This window comes from Petromyzon marinus, chromosome 40 (genome assembly GCF_048934315.1).
Source record: "Petromyzon marinus isolate PM22_M1 ecotype Great Lakes invasive population chromosome 40, UKy_Petmar_22M1.pri1.0, whole genome shotgun sequence".
NCBI classification, from domain to species: domain Eukaryota; kingdom Metazoa; phylum Chordata; class Hyperoartia; order Petromyzontiformes; family Petromyzontidae; genus Petromyzon; species Petromyzon marinus.
The window spans coordinates 1,068,229-1,092,345 of record NC_133706.1 but is presented as its reverse complement, the minus strand read 5'-3'; the positions used below and the strand labels follow the sequence as shown (position 1 = coordinate 1,092,345).

The following is a 24,117-nucleotide window of genomic DNA, read 5'->3' as shown; positions in this document are numbered from 1 at the left end:
TCACTCTCCTCTCTCTCACACACACTCCCCTCACTCTCTCACTCTCTCACACTCACTCTCTCACACTCTCTATCTCACACTCACACTCTCTCACACACTCCTCTCTCTCTCACACTCCTCTCTCTCTTACACTCTCTCACACTCACTCTCACACTCTCTATCTCACACACACTCCTCTCTCTCTCTCACACTCCTCTCTCTCTCTTACACTCTCTCACACTCACTCTCTCACACACTCCTCTCTCTCTCACACACACTCCTCTCTCTCTCACACTCTCTCTCACACACTCTCCTCTCACTCTCTCTCACACTCCTCTCTCTCTCTCACACTCCTCTCTCTCTCTCTTACACTCTCTCACACTCACTCTCACACTCTCTCACACACACTCCTCTCTCTCTCTCACACTCCTCTCTCTCTCTTACACTCCCCTCACTCACTCTCACACACTCCCCTCTCTCTCACTCTCTCTCACACACTCCTCTCTCTTTTTTTTACGATCAGAAGAAACAAGAAGATGCTCGGTGTAGTCGGCACTTTGCTCCGTTCATCATTTCGTTTTTTTTAGTTTTTTTATGCTTTGCTTTATGTAACCCCCCCCCCCCACCTTTTAAATGAAAGACCCAACAAAATATATTTTTCTCTTTTTTTTCTGCTCTCCTTACCCCTTCCCTCTCTCTCTACCCCCCTCTCTGCCCCTCCTCTCTCTCTGCCTCTCCTCTCTCTCTACCCCTCTCTCCACCCCCCCCTCTCTCTCTGCCCCCTCTCTTCCTACTCCATTTGGCTCTCTCTCGCTCTCTCTCTTTTTTCTTTATAACTACGACAAGTGCTGCACCTGCACGCAGCCCTTCCCACAGTCAAACGGCCTCCGACGGGTAGCTTAGATCTGCACGCAGAGCTCTCCGTCATCTGCCACCGAGCACACGGCCTCCTCCAGTGCCCACTGCTCCTTGAAGGCCGGCACGGCGTGGCTCAGCCACGCATGGCGGAACTCCAGCCACACCCTGGCTCCGACCGGAGCGCTGAAGATGCCCAGGCTGCTGGCTGGACGTTGCCCCTCCAGGGCCACCTTCCTCGCCCTGTATATGGCGAGCTTGGCGTAGCCGAAGAGCACGTTGACCAGCCCCTGAAGATGTTGGGGTCCGTCGCCCTTCGGGTATCCAAAGATGAGGACCGTCGGGGAGAAGTGGAGGCTGAACCTTAGGAGGATGTTTCTCAGAACCTTGAACAGCGAGTCCAGGCTCTTGCACTCCACGTATTGGTGCGCCACCATCTCCGCTTTACCGCAGAACCGGCACTCCGGGGACGTGTTGGTGAAGCGCGCCAGGGAGACGTTGGTGGTGACGGTGCCGTGGGCGATGCTCCAGCTGAGGTCGCCGATGAAGGTTGTACGTCGGGCTAGAGTAGAGTTGCCTCCAGCGAGGCCTCTCCGGAGAGACGCAGGGCAGGGCTTTCCTCCAGGCATGGTCCTTGTGGCTCCTCAGGGTGTCCTGTTGGTGGAACCGGACCATGTAGGAGTAGATCACCTTGCTCTTTACATTTGCGAAGGCCACCTCCGGTAGGTCTTCTAGCCGGCACAGGTTGTGATCCGCCTTCGTTTGTCGGCATTGGCGATGCAGTAGCACGACTGAGAGCTCCTATGGAGGGAGATCAAGAGGGGCCTCGTCATTTCCAACGCCGATGGGGGGCGTTCTCCCCGCTGCTGCTGAGAAGGCCCCCTTGGCTTCGGCCAGGATCCGGGCAGCCACCCGGAGCGACTGCAGCCCTGTCTTTGTGGCCATGTCTGCTGGTCCAAACCACCGGCCCCGTGTTTCAGGCTCCACCAGATTTCCCATCCTGGTGAGCCGCGCGTTGGCGAGGTGCCTCTCCATGCCAGGGGTGGTGGTGGTGGATGGCAGCTTTGTCTGTGGGTTCCTGAGGATCGGTTCGAAGACCAGATCCTCGGCCGATCGCGGTTGGTTCAGCCTCCTGACGGCGAGGGAGCTCCATGTCTGCAGGACGCTTCTGTAGAAGGGTGGCAGCTGTCCCAGTGGGAGTACCTGCAGGTCCATGTAGAATAGTTGTTTGGAGCACTGCAGACCCCCCAGCTGTTTCAGGAGGAAGGAGGCAGTGACGCTCCAGGCCGGTGCAGGGGCGGCGTGCAGGAACTTTTGCGCTGCCTGCAGTCGGAAGGTGGCCAGCTGACTCCGCACGCACACCAGCCCGTGACCGCCCTAGTCCAGTGGCAGGGCCAGGACCCCAACCGCGACCCGGTGTCCTCCACCCGACCAGAAGAAGTCGAGGACTCGCTTCTGAAGTGCGTTGACGAGGCTCATGGGGGGGTGCAGGGAGAAGAGTCGGTGCCACAGCATGGACGTCACCAGCTGGTTCACCACCAATGTCTTTGTCCTGAAGGTGAGGAACTTGCACAGGCGACCCCAGGTGCCCAGCCGCTCCTTCACCTTCTCCTCCAGCTCGACCCAGTTCCTCTGCGGTGGTTCCTCCTCTGGTCCGAGGAACACTCCCAGGTGGTGCAGCGATGTTGTGCTCCAATTGATGGCTTTTGTCTTCTCGGGACACTCGGTCATGTCCCACGCTCCAACCAGCAGGCCGCTGCACTTTTGCCAGTTCATTTTTGATGAGGAGGCTTTCGAAAAGACCTCCTGCCACTCATGCAGCAGGGCGACATCAGCCAGGGAGCGCAGGATGAGGAGGACGCCGTCGGTGTATGCCGTCAGGACCAACTTGATGCTTGGTTCCTTCAGCACCAGGCCGCTGAGTCTCCGCCTTATGAGACTCAGGAAAGGCTCTAATGCCAGGGCATAAAGTTGGCCCGACAATAGGCATCCCTGTCTCACTCCTCGCTCGAATTTGACTGGGGCAGTGAGGTTGCTGTTGATCTTGATCATGCACTCCGCCTTGGTGTAGAGTAGGCGGATCGTTCGGACAAAGGCATCCCCAAAACCCCAGGTCTTGAGGGTTCCCAGCAGGTACTTGTGGTCCACTCTGTCAAAAGCCTTTTCCTGGTCAAGAGCCAGAAACGCGATTGGGATGTCCAACCTCTGGGACACCGCGATGAGTTCCCTGACCAGGAAGATGCCGTCGTGGATGGTTCGTCCGGGGATGATGTAGGACTGGTCCCCATTTACGACTTGTGCAATCACCCCTTTCAGTCGCAGGGAGAGAGCCTTCGTCAATATTTTGTAGTCTGTGTTCAGGAGGGACACCGGACGCCAGTTTTGTAGGTGCCTCAGGTCTCCGTTCTTGGGAAGCAGAGTGAGCACCACCCTCCTCCAAGACTGAGGCATCACCCCGGTGACTGAGGCTTCCTCCAGCACCTCTCTGTAGCCCTCCCACAGGGATGGCCAAAAAGCGGCGTAAAACTCCCCTGTTAGCCCGTCTAACCCTGGGGATTTATTCGGGGCCAGTCCTCTTACAGCTGCGTCAAGGTCAGTCCTGGTGAGCTTTTGCTTTAGCAGCTCTTTCCTGTCTTCCCCCAGGGTGGGTAGACCACTCCATGCCTCCGCCTGGGCTGGTTCCGATGTTTCTTCAGGGGAGAACAGGCTACCGTAGAAGTCTCTGATGATGGTCGACTTCTGCTGGAGTTCGTGCACCAGGACACCGTCACCATCAAAGAAGCACTCCATGGATTTGCGTCTCCCGTTCTGCCTCCCAAGGGAGTAGAAAAGCGGGGATCCCGTGTCGAGGTCCATGATGAGCTTCACCCAGGATCGCACAAACGCTCCCCTCGTCTGCTCCTCCTGTAGCCCTTTGAGACGCTCCCTATTCTCATATTCTTGGAGAAGAGCAGGGTCGCTGTCCTCGGCGAGGCGACCCTCCAAATTGAGGACTCGGGCTTCCATGTCGGTGATGTCCGCCTTCTTCAGTCTGGTGCTCCCCCAGGTGTATTGTTGGCACAACAGCCTGGTGTGCACTTTGCCCATATCCCACCACTGGGCCAGAGAGTCGAACTGCGTTTTGGTTTTTCGCCACTCTTCCCAGAAGTCCTCGAACATTTCTAAGAAGGTGCCATCCTCCAGCAGTGAGTTGTTAAAATGCCAGTGGGACGCGCCCTCACGGGCCCTCTCCAGCCTGACACAGAGCACGATGAGGTTGTGGTCCATGAAGGGTGCCGCCCTGATGCCAGACGTTATGGCGCACGTCACAAAGCTCTTAGAGATGTCAAATCTGTCGAGCCTGGACTGCGTCACCGAGCCATCGCGCCTCGTTCTCGTGTATGTGAACTGGCGTTGGCCTGGATGATGTATGCACCACACATCCACCAAGGCGGCGTCCTCCAGGAGTCCCTGCATTTCCCTCTTTGGCCCCACTCCCCCCGGCTGCCCTCCTCGAAAGATCCAGGGCGCCGAGTGTGCAGTTGTGGTCGCCACCCACAATCACGCACTCGTCGGCCGGGATCTTCTCCTTGTTGGTCACTGGCGCGTACACGTTCAGTAGGTGGGTGGTGACATCGCCCACCCTGACCGTTACCGCGAGCAGCCTTCCCTTCACCACTTCAGTGTGGGTGATGAGCTCGGGATGAAACCTTTTAGCAAACAGGGTCGCGACTCCACAGGAGGTGTTGTCAAGGTAGCTGTAGAAGGAGTCCCCTCCCCACTCCTTCCTCCAGTCATCCTCGTCCTCGACCGTGAGATGCATCTCCTGAATGAAGAAGACAGAGGCAGCGTGTTTCCTCGCAAGAGACATTGCGGAAAACCGCCGCACTGCCTCCCTGCACCTGTTCACGTTCAGGGAGCCGATGTACATAGGCATTGCTTGTTCCTTTCCTCCGTGGCCTCCCACCTTGTAATTTGTTTGCGGAAATATCTTAGCTTTGCCCTCTCCTTGCCCCGGGACTCGAGTCCCTGCTTGGCAAGGAGTCTCTCTGCTTGAGTCACAGAGGCCTTTATTGCCTTGCTGTCCTTCCATCGAGCCAAGGCAATGTCCGCTCTGTCCTTCCTCACGTTGGTCTCGTCGAAGAAGTGCGTGAGATCTTCCGGGGAGACCCGGGGAGTCTGAGGGTCAAGGAGTGTAGACCCCTGGCTTCTCTCGCTCCCCACGCTGAAGCAGTCGTCCCGATCTGAGTCAATTTCCTCGGCGTCCGGCTCCGCTGGAAGAGCTGCAGTGGCTGGGCTGGTGCATGGCCCAGTGGCGTCCTCTCCCCCAGTGTCAGGGATGGCCTGGGATGGCTCCTGCTCAGGCTCTTCGGGTGGATGGCCGCGGTGTCTCTTCCGCTGGTTTTGGGTCAGCAGTGGGATGGGGACCTTCCTCCTCATTCCCATCCATTTCGTCCTTGCCCTTGGTGAGTGTTTCTCCGCCACCTTCTTCCTCTTGGTCAAGGGCTTCATGTATAGCTGGTGGGGAGTGAGTCTCTATGACCACAGTAGATGGGTCGATTTGCGTGGCAATGTCGCCTTCATCGTCCACGGTCTCCTGCTGTGGAAACCCTTCCCCAGACGCACGCTGCTTCTTCCTCTTGGCGGGTTTCTTCCTCGCCGCCCGCGCGTCACTCGGCGTGGCATCCAGGAAGGCGAAAACCACGTCTTCGGCGTCTGGCAGCTGTTCTGCTTCCTCCCCTGGTGTGGGGGGTTTCACCGCTTCTTCCTGTTCGAGGTCTGGGAGGGGTTCCTCCTCTGAATTTGACCCTTGAGATCCGGGTCCTTCTGTATTTTTCCTCTTGCGATTTGTCACTTGAGGCGGCGAAGTTGTGGCCACAACCTCAGGTATAGGAGGCTGCGTGGCTGGCGGGTCCGGTGTGGGCTGTTGGGGGCCTTGTTGCAATGGGGGTTCTTGCTCCTTTGCCCCCTTTGCTCTGCCTCCCTCCTCCTCGCTCTTTTCTCAGACCCTCGCCGTCGTCGGTTTAGGGCAATCCCTTCGGAAGTGCCCCTCTTCTTTGCAGAGATTGCATCTGATGCAATCCTTGGCATAAAACAGTCTATGGGCAATGCCTCCATAGACAATCACAAAAGAGCCCTCTTCCTGCTGTCCGGGAGTCAGCAGGACATGCACCTGCCTCTTGAAAGATAAAATGTGATTCAGAGCAGGGTTTCTGCACCCCAGTGACAGGGCACGTACTGGCGCCACGATGGTGCCCAGCTTGGACACGTGTTCCAACACAACCTTGTCGGGGATGTAGGGCGGCACGTTTGAAACGACTATTCGCGCCGCCACCAAAGCGACGGGTTCCAGCTGGACGTGGAGTCCCCCCACGGTCATCCCCTTCTCGACGGCCGCATCGGCCACCTTTTTCGTCGTCAGAAAGAAGACGGCTTTCCCACTGATCTTCGAGGCGTGGGTGATGGTGGCTGGTGGGACGATGGCGGCCGGGGCCTCGACGTACGCCTCGATCGTGACGGAGCTCGAGGCGTAGCAGCGGATTCCGTTCTCACGCAGCGGCAGTGGTCGCTGCGCGCTTGGGGGGGTTGGCCTTGGAGCAGAGGCCCTAGTGGGGGGCCTCGTGACTCCAGGCAGATTGGCAGCTGCGACGTTTGCGTAGGTGGCCATTCTGTTCCTCGTACCTTCAAATTCTGCCTGACTGTGGTGTTGCGCTTCTATACAGAGCTCCCATCGAGAGAATGTAAACTGAAGATGAATAAATAATCCTCATTTAAGAAAATAATGAAAAAAACGAAAGGAAAGAGATATATTTATTTATACTATTTTTATTGAATCTCCACTCCTGCTCCTCCCCTCCTCTCTCTTCTTCTCGGGGCACGACATCCACGCCTTCTCTCTCTCTCTCTGCTTACCGTTTCTCTCATTCGCTGGCTCTCTCCTTTTTTTACGATCAGAGGAAACAAGAAGATGCTCGGTGTAGTCGGCACTTTGCTTCGTTCATCATTTCGTTTTTTTGGTTTTTTATGCTTTGCTTTATGTAACCCCCCCCCCTTTTTAAATGAAAGATTTAACATAAGATTGCTCGCTCTGCTCTCCTTACCCCTTCCCTCTTTCTCTACCCCTCTCTCTGCCCTCCCTCTTTTTCTACCCCCTCTCTTCCTACACCATATCGCTCTCTCCCTCGCTCTTTTTTTAACTACGACAAGTGATGCATCTGCACGCAGTCCTTCTCGCAGTCCATCGGCCTCCGACGGGTAGCTCATATCTGCATGCAGAGCTCTCCGTCATCTGCCACCGAGCACATGGCCTCCTCCAGCACCCACTGCTCCATTGAAGACCGACACAGCGTGGGTCAGCCGCGCATGGCGGAACTTTGGCCACACCCTGGCTCCGACCAAAGTGAGGAAGATGCCCAGGCTGCTGGCCGGACGTTTCCCCTCCAGGGCCACCTTCCTCGCCCTGTATATGGCGAGCTTGGCGTAGCCGACGAGCACGTTGACCAACCCCTGAAGATGTTGGGGTCCGTCGCCCTTCGGGTATCCAAAGATGAGGACCATCGGGGAGAAGTGGAGGCTGAACCTTAGGAGGATGTTTCGAAGAACCTTGAACAACGAGTCCAGGCTCTTGCACTCCACGTATTGGTGCACCACCGTCTCCACTTTACTGCAGAACCGGCACTCCGGGGACGTGTTGGTGAAGCGCGCCAGGGAGACATTGGTGATGACGGTGCCGTGGGCGATGCTCCAGCTGAGGTCGCCGATGCGGTTGTACGTCGGGCTGGAGTAGAGTTGCCTCCAGCGAGGCCTCTCCGGAGAGATGCAGGGCAGGGCTTTCCTCCAGGCATGGTCCTTGTGGCTCCTCAGGGTGTCCTGTTGGTGGAACCGGACCATGTAGGAGTAGAGCACCTTCCTCTTTACATTTGCGAAGGCCACCTCCGATAGGTCTTCCAGCCGGCAAAGATCGTGATCCGCCTTCGTTTGTCGGCATTGGCGACGCAGTCGCACGACTGAGAGCTCCGGTGGAGGGGGACCGAGAGGGGCCTTGTCATCCCCAACGCCGATGGGGGGCGTTCTCCCCGCTGCCACTGAGAAGGCTCCTTTGGCTTCGGCAAGGATCCGGGCAGCCACCTGGAGCGACTGCAGCCCCGTCTTTGCGGCCATCTCGGCCGGTCTGAGCCACCGGCCCCATGTTCCGGGCTCCACCAGATCTCCCATCCTGATGATATGCACATTGGCGAGGCGCCTCTCCATGCCGGGGGTGGTGGTGGTGGTGGATGGCAGCTTTGTCTGCGGGTTCCTGAGGATCGGTTCGAAGACCAAATCCTCGGCCGATCGTGGCTGGTTCAGCCTCCTGAAGGCGAGGGAGCTCCATGCTTGCAGGACGCTCCTGTAGAAAGGTGGCAGCTGTCCCAGTGGGAGGCCCTGCAGGTCCATGTAGAATAGTTGTTTGGGGCACTGCAGACCCCCCAGCTGTTTCAGGAGGAAGGAGGCAGTGACGCTCCAGGCCGGTGCAGGGGCGGTGTTCTCCATCTCTCTCCTTCACTCTCCACCTCACTCCTTCACTCTTCGTCTCTCCTCCACCGCACATCCATCTCTAATCCCCCTTCTCTCACTCCCGCTCCATTTTTCGTCTCCCCCCTCCTCTGCGCCCTGCATCTCCCTACCTCTCCCAAAACACACGCCCCCCCTTCCGCACCTCCACTCTCGCCCGTCCCAATACCCCCCCCCCGCCCCAACCAACCGGGTTCATTCAAACCTCCCGCGGTGCTCGCAAGAGGAGAGGCCACGCGTGGCACTGTCAGAGCCGGCGAGTTGTGCAGGCTGTGCCACCTGCACTGGGGCCCGCGGGCCAGAGGGTTCAGGCGCCGGGGTACGAAGGGGGCCTGGGGGGAGGGGTGCGGAATTGAACTGGGGGCGCCATTTAATTCCCTACACCGGGGTGCACCGCGCCAACCACACTGCGCCACTGACCTACGCGTTGTGCGCGTGTGATGCGTGTGTAGTGTGTCCGTGTGTGATGATGCAAGGCCGTAGCCATGGAGTCAACATTGGGGGGGACCGAATCTCCCAGGGGGTCTGGGAGTCCACCCCCAGAAAAAAAAAATTGAAAACTCATTTCCTGCCATTTCCTGCCTAAAATAATAAAAAATTCACTAACACATGGGATGGACTTTTTATTTATGTTTTACAATAATGTCTAAGAGTGTATTGTATTACATTGCTGATTTGAAGCTTTCGTGACTGCAGGAATCTATACTCTTTGCTTCTTTCGGTAAAGTCACGGAGGTAGAAAAATAATAGATCACGACGTTAAGATGGGACAACCACAGCAGTTTTTTTTCTTGCTGTGGTTGTCCCACCTGATGACGATTGCTTGTGTTGCGATCGAAACGGCGTGATCTATTATTTTTCTACCTACGTGACTTTATCGAAAGAACCAAAGAGTATTACATTGCTGTTTTTTTCTTTTTTACCATTTCTTGTTTCATTGTGTCCCTCCCAATATATATTATAATTACGGCCGTGTGATGATGCGTTTGCAGTGTGTGCGTGTGTGATGCGTGTGTAGTGTGTGCGTGTGTGTAATGTGTGCGTGTGTGATGCAGGCTTCCCAAACTCGAGTCCTCAGGGCTCACAACCACCACCTTACGCAACTAAAGAGTTTGCTTTTAGACTAAACAGTTTGACTTTAGAGGCTAACCCCACCTTTTCCTGATGACCGCTTGTGTTGCGATCGAAACGTCGTGGTTTTTGTGTTTTTTTAATTACTTAAAGAACCAGAATAAGTCTACATTAGACTGCCAGTACGCTGACTTTTATTTTTTTTATTTTTTCTATCTACGTGACTTTACCGAAAGAACCAAAGAATATATATTTTATTTATTATTTGGCCAGCAGAGGGCAGTAGGTACAGGAAAAGTTTAACAAGTAGGAGGCTTTCGCGACCAATATCATCCATAAAGCAGGTTTTTTTTGGGTTAGATCGCGTAAATATATAAATGTGTCGTTAAAACTCGCCGCCACCCGACACAGCCAACTAGTAAGGGTTGTCACGTAAACAGAAAATACCAATTCGTCACTAGTACAGCACACCGGTGTGTTGGAGAGCCAAGCCACAACATTTACAATCCCGGTACGAAGTTTCGCCAGTAACTACAACCAGCTTCATCAGGCGACAGCCAGATTTGTGAAGTCCACCTGTCTCGTTCCTCATATAGAGGCGTTGATGTGATGACGACACTTGCGCGCCCTTCTTGCGCAAGAAGTGACAACCCTTACTGATTGGCTGTCGGGTCGTGGCGGCTTTAACGACACATTTATGTATTTACGCGATCTAACAAAAATAAAACTTCGATCATGGAGGTACAACAAAGTTCACGCGCAGTTCGGTGCACGAGGGCGAGGCGAGGCCACTTGCAGCTACTCACTTTTACACTTTTCCTATTCTTGCGCCGTAACGTCCACGCCCCCCCCCCCCAATCCGCGCAGTAAACTGTGGTCCTGTAACCCTGGCGCGGGCTGGCACGGCCCTCATCCAGCAGTGGATCGGCAAAGAGGTTGTACTGTACTGCGCCGTGGTGGCGAGATGTTAACTACCTCGCCTGGTATGGAGGAGGACGTGAGTTCGATCCCGACCCTCACGACGTCTGTGGCCAGGTCGCTTTTGAAAAAGAAGCTACAGTATAGCTCAGTGGGCCTTTCTTGGTAAAATAAAAAATAGTTTAGTTTATTGTTTTCTCCGAGTCCTCCGGTTATTCCCGCAAGATTCATAAACGTGCGTTTAGAGTATTTGGCTGCTATAAATGTCCACGTGATAAGCCACTTCTTTGAGCTATCATTTGTGGGCATTACCTGGTAAAATACAAAATTTAAAATAAAGCAATAAATATGAAAATGATGTGCTCATGTTAGCTGTAGGCAATTGAGGTGAACAGAACAAACAAGACACACAAGCAATACAAATGAGGCGGTACAAATTACACGGCAGATAATTAATTCTTGCATCGAATCGTCACCCTGCTTTCATCGAGGGAATTAGTCGATCAGCTGGGTCCAACAACTGAACGATCGGTTGCGCACAACCAAGTTGCACGTGGACCTCTGCTAACCCAGCGGAGACGACAGAGTCAGCTCTCTCTCGCGTCGACCTGCTCAGCCAATCGGAGCGACGCGTACCGTCGTCGTCGTCGTCACGTGACACATTTTTGTGAACTATGAACGGTCGTCATGATCGCGAATCACGACCGCCGTGCTATTTCGTCGTCGCACCCAGACGTGGACACAGTGGCGGCAAGCGGGCGGACGGGCGATCTCCACGCATTCAACTCAAGGCACGTTGATGTCGGTTACCCAGGGGCGGATCCGGCGCCACGCTCAGTCGTCACCCGTTTAACGAACCCGCCGTACTCGGCAGACGTGGCCAAGCGTTCGTGCGGTTGCGCTTTATTCTTTTGAGGTTTTCGCACTTTGGATTCTGCCGGCCGCCCCGATTATAACTGCAGGTGGGTGTAACAGCCGCGACAAAGAGTACGCGCCGTTTGATTCACTCAAAGTGGATGCTAAAGATCCAGTGACGTCAAACGGCGTGAGGGTCAAAGTAGAAAAATTGGCACATTACACCGCAAATTTCCAAACTTGCCGAAATCGAAATTTACACCGCAAATTACTCAATGAGGATTACACACACAGCACCAGCAATAATCGCCGCCCGGTACTAGCAGCCAAATGCATCACGGTCACGCTTGCAGATGAGACTCAATCCTGGTACCTTGAGTTTTCACCGGGCCACAGCAAAAAAAACAATAAACTAAGCTACAAGCTCACATGGGGAAATCTTCATCCTGCCACTCCTCCTTGAACTCGGCTCCCTCCAGCAGCATCGCCGCCGCCGTCCCCGCTTCTCTGCGCACCGCAGCCAACACAGACGGCGGATTTCACACGCTCATCGCTCCGTCAATCAACCCACCACGCTGGACGAAGGTCGTCCACTCCCCCCCCCCCCCCCACGCCGTATCAGTCGGGGGGGGGGGAGTTGCTTGTCCATACTTCATCACGCTGGTTTAGGGGTGGGAATGGGATGTGCCCCCAGGACCTGCTGCAGACATCACTCTCGCCAACTGATGTCAGCCGCTCGAGAATGGACCGGGGGTCACCGGGGTTGTAATTTTGACCCTCCTCCTCGTAGATAACAACACCCTAAAAGTCGTGCGGTTGCATTTGTTTAAATTATTTTCCTTGCCGCGGTCCATATTTCTCATCCATACGTTACAGCGTTGCAATACGCACCGATGGAAAACTTTCCTCTCATGGGTCGCTTCGTTTCATTATCAAAAGAACTCCGGCTTGCTCCGGGCCGCTCACATTCTCCTCTCCGCTTCCTCATTTTAATCCCGATCCGCCTTGAATAATCTTGCCCCTGGCATCCATGATCGCACGTGTTCCCGAAGGGCACGCGTCTTTTAGCCTGCACGCTTCACTCGGCGACGCAAGATCTGCCTGCAGTAGCCGGGATGCGGCTGGACAAAAAACATAAACAATCTTGAGTCGATTAGTGGAATTAGCGGGAGGCGAGAGCCCAGATCACCCGCGCAAAATGAGACCGCATCTTGGTCTCTTGAGTTCGCCCCTGGGTAACCGACATCAACGTGCCTTGAGTTGAATGCACGACAGACACAGGCAGACCGTATCGCCACTCCCTCTGTTTAACGTTTGTTTTAAAGTGTCGTTAACGTCCGGTGCGTCCTGCCTTCCCCCAGAGTTTTGTATGGGGGTGCCCCCCCCCGGGCCCCCCCCCCGGTGCCCCCCCCGGTGCCCCCTCCCCGGTGCCCCCTCCAGGTGTCCTCGCCACTGCCCCCCCCCCGCTTTAATCAAAGTGACGCACAGATTTGCCGCCCATCCTCATCGTTCACCGATCATCCGCTGAGATCGATCTCACCCCCTCCTGTAAAACATCCTCGTGGCGACGTACCCCCGATCTCTTCTCTCAAACAATCGAACTTCAAAAGGCCCGTCTCGCAATCCGGAAGATATGCTCGTTGTTATTATTTTGCCGCGTGGCATTAAACCGGAGTGCCCGGAGACAACCTGCTCCACCCCCCCCCCCTCCGTGAGTAGGAAAACGCGAGCAGAGATGCGGCCTCACCTCCGATCCCACGTCTCCTCGCCTGATGCGTCGCCCTGGCCCGGCGCATCGCTCCCGGCGGCAGCGTCGCGGCGCGGCCGCTCCCACCCGCCACGGGGGCCCCCACCGCCCACGTCATCTCCGGCCCACGCGGTCGCGGTGCTGTCCCCGGCCGCCGTGATCCCAGTTGCGATCCCATCCGTGATCTCATCCGTGATCCCGGTCGCAATTCCATCCGTGATCCCGTCTGTGATCCCGTCCATGACGCCATCCACGGTCCGATCCACGATCCCACCGGTGATTCCATCCGCGATCCCACCAGAACTAATATCCGCGATTCCGTCAGCGATTCCGTCCGTGCCGCACGTCAAGTAGAGGTATCTCAGGAGGTCGCCTTTATCGTCCTTGAGTTGGCGGCCGTGGCGGTACGGTCTACCGCCTCCTCCCCCTGTGGATGTTGAGTCCACTTCCTCAGACTGTTTGAGGTCCTCATCCTCCTCCTCCCTCTCATCATCATCATCATCTCCTTCATTGTCGGCATCACCACCATCATCGTCATCACCGTGGCTGTTCCTCCGCGCAGGACTCCACTCGCGTCGCTCCGGAGCGGCGGCCGCGTGGGCGATACCTCCGCCACAATTGCTCATCCCGACATCGTCCACGCAACTCCCATCCTCCTCCTGAGCGTCACCCCTCGTCGGGGCTCTCTCCTCTTCGCCGGCCGTCGCGAGGGAGCGCTCGCCTCGTCGTCCCCGGGCGCTCGACCCGCGGTTTGATCCATCGAGGCCTTGGGTCTCCGGACGGCGGTGGAACCGGGCCGGCTCGGTGTCCGTGGTGCCGCCGGCGCCATCGTCGCCGCGTCTGTGGAGTCCGGCCTGGAGGCTCCTCCTGCCTTCTTCCTCTGCGAGCTCCATACGGACCTCCCCTCCCAGGCTACGCTATGGTCACAAAAAGAGGAGGTCTATTACAGAAATCGCTCCGGCGTTGCAGATTCAGCGGCGGAAAGAACCTGCACCTCAAGTGGCGTGCCAGTTCACGTCCACAATAATCCAGTCTTGTGCGCGCTCACGGACAATTATTTCCAAGCCAGTTAATGTTGACATTTTAAAAAATTATCTGTTCAAAAATAGTTATGGCCAGCTCCAGCACCCGATGCGATAACAACACAATGGTGACGATCAGAGTCGCAACTTCGGTCTATAACGTGGACTTGACACTTGCGAGCTTATCAGAATGCAGCTTTCGAGCCACAGAGTTAACATGTGCGTGACTCGATCAGCAGCGGCGCAGGGGGAGTGTGACCGGATACCTGAATGCGTGTGGCCGTGTGTCCGAGTGCGTGTGGCAGTGCGTGTGGCCGTGTGTCTGAGTGCGTGTGGCAGTGCGTGTGGCAGTGTGTCTGAGTCCGTGTGGCAGTGCATGTGGCCGTGTGTCCGAGTGCGTGTGGCCGTGTGTCCGAGTGAGTGTGGCCGGGTGTCCGAGTGCGTGTGGCTGTGTGTCTGAGTGCGTGTGGCAGTGCGTGTGGCAGTCGTGTGGCCGTGTGTCCGAGTGCGTGTGGCCGTGTGTCCGAGTGCGTGTGGCCGTGTGTCTGAGTGCGTGTGGCAGTGCGTGTGGCAGTCGTGTGGCCGTGTGTCCGAGTGCGTGTGGCCGTGTGTCCGAGTGCGTGTGGCCGTGTGTCTGAGTGCGTGTGGCAGTGCGTGTGGCGCAGCTCGGGAAGTGGGTGCTCCCGTATCTCGCTTGGCCGCGCTTCCCGTGCGCAGCAGCGGTGGCTGCGAGCGGCGTGGCGTGGCGTGTCGCATGATTCAGCAGAGTGGATTGTGCTTCCTGCCGGTCGGCTGGAGCACGGGTACACACACACACGGGTACACACACACGGGTACACACACGCACGGGTACACAACAACAACAACAACCACCATTTGCCACTAAGTGGTGGTGACGTCACCATGACGCTTGTGCCAGGCTATGTGCATGTTGAGGCTACGTGAAGTGTCGAACGCCCGCTGGTAGGAGGTCACGGGGCAGACCCAGGTGACACGGATCGACTGACTGAGATGACTGGCTGATGCACCACCTGTGCCCCCTACTGTGCCAACCTGCTGTGCTGTAGTCACCCGGCGTTCCGCTCGTTGTTGTGAGCGATGCTCCTCCGCCCTCCGTTGTTGTTGGAGGGCGACTGCCTCCAACTGCCCAGGAGCAGTGTCCTTCACGAGCCTCCTCCACAGAGGCGGATCTTGACACCACTGTTACCAGTCATCGGCAAGTGCACTCAGCTCCACATCCTCCTGTACCACATCACTCCATTTCTTCTCTAGCCCATGCTGTGCCCGTTTAGCCTCCTCTATCTGGCCGAACAAAAGCTGTTTCGGCATGCGGTGGCGGGGCATGCGGGCTACATGACCCAGCCAACGCATCCTTGCCTGCTGGATGAGCTCACCAATGGGACTTTGTCCAGATCTTTCAAGAATTTGTGAGCTCTCACACAATCCAGTCTGGTTAAACCCAGGATGGATTGTAGGCAGGCCAACCTAAATGTTTCTCACCGGCGAAGATGTTCAATTAGGGGGGTCCACGTTTTGCAAGCATAGAGAAGGGAGGGAATGACCATGGCCGAGAAGACCTGAAGCTTCGTGCGGAGCGACAGACCAGGTACCTTCCACACAGCGTGGCGCAACCGATAAAAAGATAATGCCGCTCGACTGATTTGGAGTGAAACCTCTGCTGTTAAACCGGAGCCAGTCATGAGCACACTGCCCAGCTATGGGAAACTCTCAACTCTCTCCACAACTAACCTATCACCAATTGTGAGTTGTTGGGGTGGAGTATCCGATGATACAAAACACCCAAGCAGGTGCTTAGTTTTGGTGGAGCTGATGGTAAGGCCCCACCTCTTAGTGGCAAGCTCCAGGTTCAGCAGCAGTGCCTCCAACTCCTCCTCTGAGTGAGCAGCAATTACCATATCATCGGCATACATAACATGGTTGACAAATATGGAGCTATCCCTTGACTGCACCCGGGCATCGATCAGCCTCCCATTGAATATGTACCAGATGGAAATTCCTCTGGTACAGCCATCGAAGGCTTCACGAACTACGTGGTCAAAATACAGTAGATGTTAAATAATGTGGGAGCCAGAGGACATCCCTGTCGCACCCCAAGGTGAACAGGGAATGGCTCTGACTCCCAGCCACGTAGTTTTACCCGGGCCCACTCACCATCATGAAGGTCCTTAATGATCATGAGCAGAGAGTCAGGGACTCCGAAAGCACGAAGAACAACACAGAGCCCAGGCCCACTGATGGCCTTGACCAGGTCAATAAAGCAGAGATGTAGGTTTGTTGGAATTCCCTACACCACTGCTGTAGCAGACGGACAGAATATATGGCTTCTGTGCAGGACCGCCCTTTCCTGAAACGGCATTGGGGCTCCGCAAGCCTCTCCTCAGTGTGCCTGGCAAGGCAATGTTGAATCATCCTTGCCAGGACCTTTCCTGGCACACTGAGGCGTGAGATGCCCCTGTAGTTGTTACAGTCTGAGCGGTTCTCCTTCTTGAAGAGGGGGCCACCAGGGGATCCTTCTAAACCTGCGGAACCCATCCAGTAGTCAAGACTGTTGTCATGATGTCATGTAGGGCATTCTGTGCACAAACGCCACCCTTCCTCAGCATTTTGCTTGGGAGATCATCTCTACCCGGTGCCTTTCCTGGTCTCAGACTCTGGATCGCCTTCAGTACTTCCTCAAAAGATGGCACCTCAGCCAGCCACTCACAGGGAGTAACTTCTTCCAATATTTGAGGCACCGCAGCCTTAGCAGGGTCATCCCCACTTTGTCTCACGATGTTTTCCTGGCTGAGGGATTTCCCCTCCCCTAGGACCTCACAGAAATGCTCAGAAAATCTGCAAACCTGTTCCTGGGGGTCAGAGATTGGATCACTGTTCTTTCCCCTAATGATGGTAATAGGTGTGGTGCTGCAAGTTACTTTTTGATAGAGTTAAAGAGCGATTTGTGATCACAGGCAGACTCCATCTCCTAAGCAACCCGCAACCACCACCCATCCTTGCAGAGCCTCACGGCTCTCTGAACCTCCGAGCGAAGGCTGCGGTAAGCCTCCTCATTCTTTAATGTAGGATGCTGTAGACGATGAGAGTGGGCCTGTCGCTTTTTCTCAGCCAGCCTGAACATCTCCTCTGTCAGCCAGGGTCTCTGGGGAGGTCTGGACCGTGTACCCAAAGCAGCCATTGAAGCTGCATGAGCCACAGTCCTATACCTTGCCTCGGCATCAGGAGGAGTGGGGGACGATGCCAACCCCAGCTGCAAGCAATGATGAAATTCTTGTTTGCAACTTTCATCAGCTAGCTGAGACCAGGCCACTATGGGTTTGAATGGGGTCTTGGGTGCACACCCACCACCAGAGTGGAAGAATAGCAAGTGCATCTTACAGATGACAAGTCGATGCTCAGTGGGCACATCAGCTCCACGGGAGGTCCTGGTGTCAAGGACATGGGCCCGCATCCACTGTTCCGTCACTATATAGTCCAGCAGATGTTCTTGCTTGGACCCAGCTTGCATCCATCATGTGTGGATGCGCCGATGCCGGAACAGCGTGTTGGTAATTACAAGCCCATGGGCTGCACAAAAATCTATCGGCCTCCTACCGTTGTTATTGAGCTGATCTGGCCCATGCCTTCCAATCACTCCAGACCAGGTGCCAGCATCATGACCAACTCGGGCATTGAAGTCGCCCAACAAGATGACTCTATCCCGAGGGGCCACTTTAGCCAGCACCTGTGACAGGAGGTCATAGAAGGTATCTGACTCATCGGCCTTGCCTGCATCACTCCATGGATGTTCGTCTTCGGTGGAGGCATGAGTAACCACGACCACCACTCCTCACCTCTGGTTGATGGGAAGGCGAGCCCAAAGTAGCCTGGGGCTTACAGCTTCCCACATCTCACCGCCACGCTCCCACGACCCCTTCATTCTTTTGTTCAGAAGAAGAGCCACTCCCTGTTGTTTGGCTGTCTCCTGCCCCGAGTAGAGGACTGTCTACCCCTCATGGTGGCAGGAGCCAGAGCCGGTCCACTTGACCTCCTGAATACCACAGAGATCCAGGCGGTACCGGTCCTGCTCCCAACAGATGAGTGGCAGCCTCTCCTCCGCAGTGAGCGTTCGAACGTTCCACGTGCAGTGGTTTTTTGTTGTTTGTGGAGGAGCCCCGAGGGTAAGGATTCAATCTCCTGGCTCCCCCAAATGGGGTTTGGCCAGGAGGCATCAGAGACGCTTGTCCCACACACACACACACGGGTACACACACACAGGTACACACATGGGTACAACAACAACCGCCATTCGCCACGAAGTGGTGGTGACGTCACCAGGCCATGTGAGGCCAGCCTGAACACACATTGGTACACAGACACGGCTACACACGCACACGGGTAGATACACACGCACGAGTAGATACACACACGGGTACACAAAGACAAAGATCATCCGTATAGCCTGGACAGACTGTTGGGGCAAGTGCTTTAAGCGAGCACCTATGAAGGCCGGAACGGCACACGAGGGGGTGGGTGGCCAGCACCACGCCCAGCCTCCTTTATCTCCCCAGTGGCGATGTTCACACACCGCACCAGGTACTCATTTGAGGCTAAGTCGACCTCGGGGAATCCCAGGACCGGTTCAAATAATCGTCACTAGTGTTAGCAGGTCAGCGGAAATCAAACGCAGGTCGCCGGATTTGTAGCGCAGCACGCTAACCACTACACCACCACTCCCCACACACACGGGTACAGACACACGCACACACAGAGCATGAGTACATACACACGGATAGACACACGCACACACACACGGATAGACACCCACGCACGGAGCACGGGTACACCAATACCCAACGCCATTCGCCACGAAGTGACGGTGACGTCACCACTGTGCCAGGCCAGGTGCACTTTGAGGCTCGCTGGCAGGAGGAGGTCACGGGACAGACCCTGCAGGTGCCATGGGTTGACTGACTGAGATGGCTGGCAGGTGCCAACTTGCTATATTTTATCTGCCCGGTGCTCCGCTCGTTGTTGTGAGAATCGCTCCTCTGCCCTCAGTTGTTGTTGGAGGGCGACTGCCTCCAACTGCTTAGTAGCAGCGTCCTTCACGAGCCTCCTCCATAGGGTAAACACACGGGTACATACACACGGGTACATACACACAAAGATCCCCCGTGTAGCCTTAACAGACTATTGGGGCAAGTGCTGTTAGCGAGCACCTATGAAGGCCGCCAAGGCACACGGCGGGGTGGGTGGCGAGCACCACGCCCGGCCGCCTTTGTCTCCCTGGTGGCGATGTTGACACACCACACCAGGTACTCATGTGACCGAGGGGAGGCTCGTGACCGGTTCAGATAATCGTCACTGGTGTTGTTCCGTGAGCGGGAATCGAACTCGGGTCGCCGGGTTTGTAGCGCAGCGCGCTAGCCGCTACACTACCGCTCCCCACCATACACACACACACGGGCACACACGGAACGCGAGACACACACACACGGAGCACGAGACACGCACATACGGAGCGCGAGACACACACACGGAGCGTTGAGACACACACACACTGAGCACGAGATACACACGGAACGCGAGACACACACTGAGCACGAGATACACACACGGAGCACGAGACACGCACATACGGAACGCGAGACACACACACACGGAGCACGAGACACGCACATACGGAGCGCGAGACACACACACGGAGCGTTGAGACACACACACTGAGCACGAGATACACACGGAACGCGAGACACACACACTGAGCACGAGACACACACGGAGCGCGAGACACACTGAGCGCGAGACACACACGGAACGCGAGACACACACACACGGAGCACGAGACACGCGCATACGGAGCGCGAGACACACACGGAGCGTTGAGACACACACACTGAGCACGAGATACACACGGAACGCGAGACACACACTGAGCACGAGATACACACACGGAGCACGAGACACGCACATACGGAGCGCGATACACACACACACGGGGCACGAGATACACACGGAACGCGAGACACACACTGAGCACGAGACACACACACTGAGCACGAGACACACACACGGAACGCGACACACACACACGGAGCACGAGATACACACGGAACGCGAGACACACACACATACACGGTTCGTGAGCGCACGTGATGGCACGGTCTAGATGTTTCAATTTTGATTTAAAGCTTTCGTGACTGCAGAAAGAACTAAGAATATAGATGTTTCAAGTTTGAGATGTATTTTGTTTAAACCAGGTGAGCATGCGAGAGGTCAGGGGTGAGTGTCACTTGCAAGAGCGACCTGGAGCATCCAGACTGCCAGTCGGGGCGATGATTGGTGCTGCCGTGTGTAATCCCAATTGAGTAATTTGCGGATAATTCTCTGATTTTGACAACTACTGGCCCTGACGCCCGGCACTCTTGCGAATGTCGTCACGGGATCTTTAACGTCCACGGTTATTGCACACCGCAGTATTAACCAGGGCGGCCTGCTGTTGTCAAACCGTGGAACTGCTGCAACCAGAGGCGAACGCGCGACCACTAGGGCCACGTCACCGTCAAATTGTGAGGACGAGTTCACTTGGGAGGGCCTATTAATGTTGGAACACAGCCGCTAAGCACACTGGCCCACGAACCACCCGTATGCCCTTATGCACAGTCCATGGCAGGGGAATACAAAGGACAAAGGTCCCCCATATAGCCTCAACAGACTTTTGTGGGCGAGTGCTGTTAGCGAGCAGCACCTATGAAGGCACACGAGGTGGTGGGTGGGCAGCATCACGCCCGGCCACCTTTGTCCCCCTAGTGGCGATGTTCACACCACACCAGGTGCTCATTTCAAGGCCGAGTCGACCTAGAGGAGGCCCCAAACCGGTTCAGATAATCGCTATTGAGCGGGTAATTGAATCCGAGTCACCGGTTTCGCGACGCTGTGCGGGCGACCAGAGCCTTCGAGCTCACACACAAGGGCGGAGCGAGAGGCACTGGCAGACGAGGCAAAGGTTTAGGGACCCAAGTGGTTAGAGGGGCCACGTGTTCGTGCAGAAAATAGGGACGAACAAAATATCGCCCAAGAACTTAGATGCGAAGATAAACATCCGATGAAACTCCATAGCTCTCAACACCAATTCAGACCTTATTGGTCACCCCGTGCCCTTATAAATGTCAACGTTCGTCCTACAAAGTCCCATCACAAGGGAGAAACACAAACAAATAGACAAACACTTTTTTACTCGATTTCCCTGTACAAGAATACGGGTGCACTGTACGGGTTGGCAGCTGTGAAACTCTCTCACCTCTATCTTGTCTGTGCCTCTCTTCTCTCGTCCCACTGCATCTCTCTCTCTCTGGTCGAAATCTCTCTCATCTCACTAGATCTCTGTCTCATCTCGATCATAATAATCTCACTACACATTTCTCTCATCTCGCTATGGCACGAGATCTTGTCCATATCTCTCTTCTCTCATCTGGCTCTGACACTGCTCGAAGACTTGAGTGTAAGCATCAACCACATCAGAGCATCAACAAGGCCGATGGGCACATCTCCGTGATGAATGGGGAATTAAAGACACGCTGCAGGCGTACGATTATGGCCATGCAACCCAAACTCTGGACCACGCAGTAAACCAACTGTGGTCTGCACTCCTTCAATAGAGGAACAGCAAAGCTACCACGAACTCTCTCTCTCTCCTCAAGCCCTCTCGTGGCTAAGGGACTGGGACCGTCCATAAATGACGCCACGCACCTAGAGGGGGGGGGGGGGGGGGTCAGACATTTGTGACGATGTGTGACGAGGGGGAGGGAGTTGAGAAATGTGACGTCACATAAAAATGCGCAACTTTCAATAAATATAGACAACACGTTCTACTTAATTAAATAGTATTTTTAATAAATGTTTTCTCCTACAACATCAGAGTGCAGCGCCGCATTAAATACGCACTTCAGTGACAATAGTTTAAAGCGATTTGAAGCATGTTTTATTTTTTCTTTGGGGGGGAGGCAGAGCTTTGTGACGTCATATTTGAAGGGGGTCTGACTTTTTGTGACGCCGTGTGACGAGGGGGGGGGGGGAATCGTCCAAAATCGCGTGACGTCATTTATGGACGGCCCCTAACAGACCTGGACACTGGCAATTAGCTCCTGAACGTATTGACATCATACGCAAGAATGGAAGTCTCTAATCTCGACGCATCTGTCTCCTGCTATGACATCTCTCTTATCCCACCATCATCGCTGGCTCATCTGCATCTCATCTCGCTTAATCCGGCTAGTGTCTACTACTCTCTCGTCTGCGTTTTTTCTCTCATCCCGCTACATCTCATGCCTATGTCTCTTCCGTCATGCCACCGCATCTGTCCCTCGTCTACAAGTGCAGCAAGTTCACTTATAAAGAACATTCAACCCTCATAACCCAGGGGTCAAACATCGGCCTGACCACCGACTGCATCACTCGAGGGGGTGGGTGGCCAACACCAATCCCAACCGCATTCGTCTCCCGAGTAGCGAAGTTTACACACCGCACCAGGTACTGATTTTAGGCTGACTCGACCTAGGGGAGGCGCAGGACCGGTTCAGATACGTCACTTGTGTTGACCGCGAGCGGCGATTCAACCCGAGTCACTGGTTTCACAGCGCAGTGCACTAACCACTGCGCCACCGCTCCCCAAACACACACGCGCACTCTGTAGACGCCCCATGTGCGCTGCTTACAAACACGGGCGCACCGCCAGTTGAGTGCGTTCGAGGTCCCCTGCTCGATGAGCGCCCGGGTGCTCCGTGACTCTCGTAGCTACCGCGTGATGATTCATTGATGAGTGCCGCGAGTGTTGGTTGCCTTTGTAAGGACAGCCGCACGAGCGGGGCTCGGCTTCGCCTCCGCGCGTCCCCAACATAAGCAGACTGCATCATACATGGACGGCGCTCCCTGCGACTCTGTGTGCGCGCGCGCGTCTTGTGTGTGCCGTGTGCGCCGGCCGCATTAGTTACTGGTCATTCGTATTCTTGGACATCCACTACAAATCGGAGCTTCCGAATAAAATCGGCACGGGGGGCCGCTGCGCTGCTTCCCCACGGCGGCTCTCGATCCGCCACGAGAGCTGCGGTGGCTCCGTCGAGCGCTTCACAACAGCGACCGGTCACTGCGCACGCCTCTTCGACGAGTGGGACATTAAAGATGACCCCCCCCCCTCCTCCTCCTCACACAGTGCAGGGACTGCGGCCACCAGAATCAAACAGTGGACCACATCGCAAACAGCTGCGTCGTGCGCCCCCGCTCCTCCGGCGGAACGGACCGATTTAGTGTCGCCAATCCCGCAGCTATTGTCGCCCGGCTCACAAACGTGAATCTGCCCGTATAATTTACACCTAGAAGAAGAACACTACATATCCATTAGGGGTCATCGCCGATCATCGGCCAGTCAATCCACTGTGGAAGGTCCTCCCCCAGGCAACCGCTACCCACTCCACCCCCCCCCCCCCCCATGGTGCTTCAATATAATCACCCAACTCCTGCACTCTGTCTTTGTTCTGACCACCGACCATCAACTCTTTTAGTGGCGCGTCCAGCCCACCTACTTTTCGAAGCAGGTTGAAGTGCGTCCCTAACCTGCGTATGCTCTCCTATCCACGCGTTCCAACTAATTCCAGGTATGCATATTGAGACATGCAAACCTGGAATTACACAGAGGGCACCACGGTGGTGAGATGTTAACTACCTCGCTTGGTATGCAGGAGGTCGTGGGATCGATCCTGACCCTGTATATTTGGAGTTTGCATGTTCTCCCTGTGATCGCGTGGATTTTTCCCCGGGTCCTCTGGGAAGACCATAGAATCTAGGGGGTCTTGCAGCAGAAGGTTTTAGGGAGGGACGTTAAGTTGGGTCGATTAGGGAGGTCGAACTTGTGATGATCTTGTTGGTTTTTATCGCTAGGCTATTGGTAGGGTCATTTTTTTATTTTTGAGTAACTTCCATCGTTGAGCAGATTCTGGATTTTGTTGTTGTATGAATCTTTATCCGTAATAACAGTAGCGTTGCCTTTATCGGCTGAGAGGATGACTATATCACTTCTGTTTTTTAAATTCGCGAGTTCAGAGCGTTCATTTTTGCTGATGTTACTAATGGGTTTCTTAGCATTCT

At 55.3% G+C, this 24,117-nt stretch overlaps 1 protein-coding gene across 4 annotated transcripts in view; it reads right to left on the bottom strand.

Annotated features, from left to right (window-relative positions):
* LOC116950716 (uncharacterized) overlaps window positions 1-24,117 on the bottom strand; it is a 65,031-nt gene that overhangs the window by 34,849 nt on the left and 6,065 nt on the right. For all 4 annotated transcript variants that reach the window (XM_032968708.2, XM_032968710.2, XM_032968709.2 and 1 more), the window contains exons 2-3: window positions 12,956-13,872; window positions 11,638-11,715 (exon numbers count right to left, since the gene is read on the bottom strand). In XM_032968708.2, coding sequence (XP_032824599.2) covers window positions 11,638-11,715; window positions 12,956-13,848 — 971 coding nt within the window. In that variant the 5' untranslated portion in view covers window positions 13,849-13,872. The remainder of the gene's footprint in view (window positions 1-11,637; window positions 11,716-12,955; window positions 13,873-24,117) is intronic.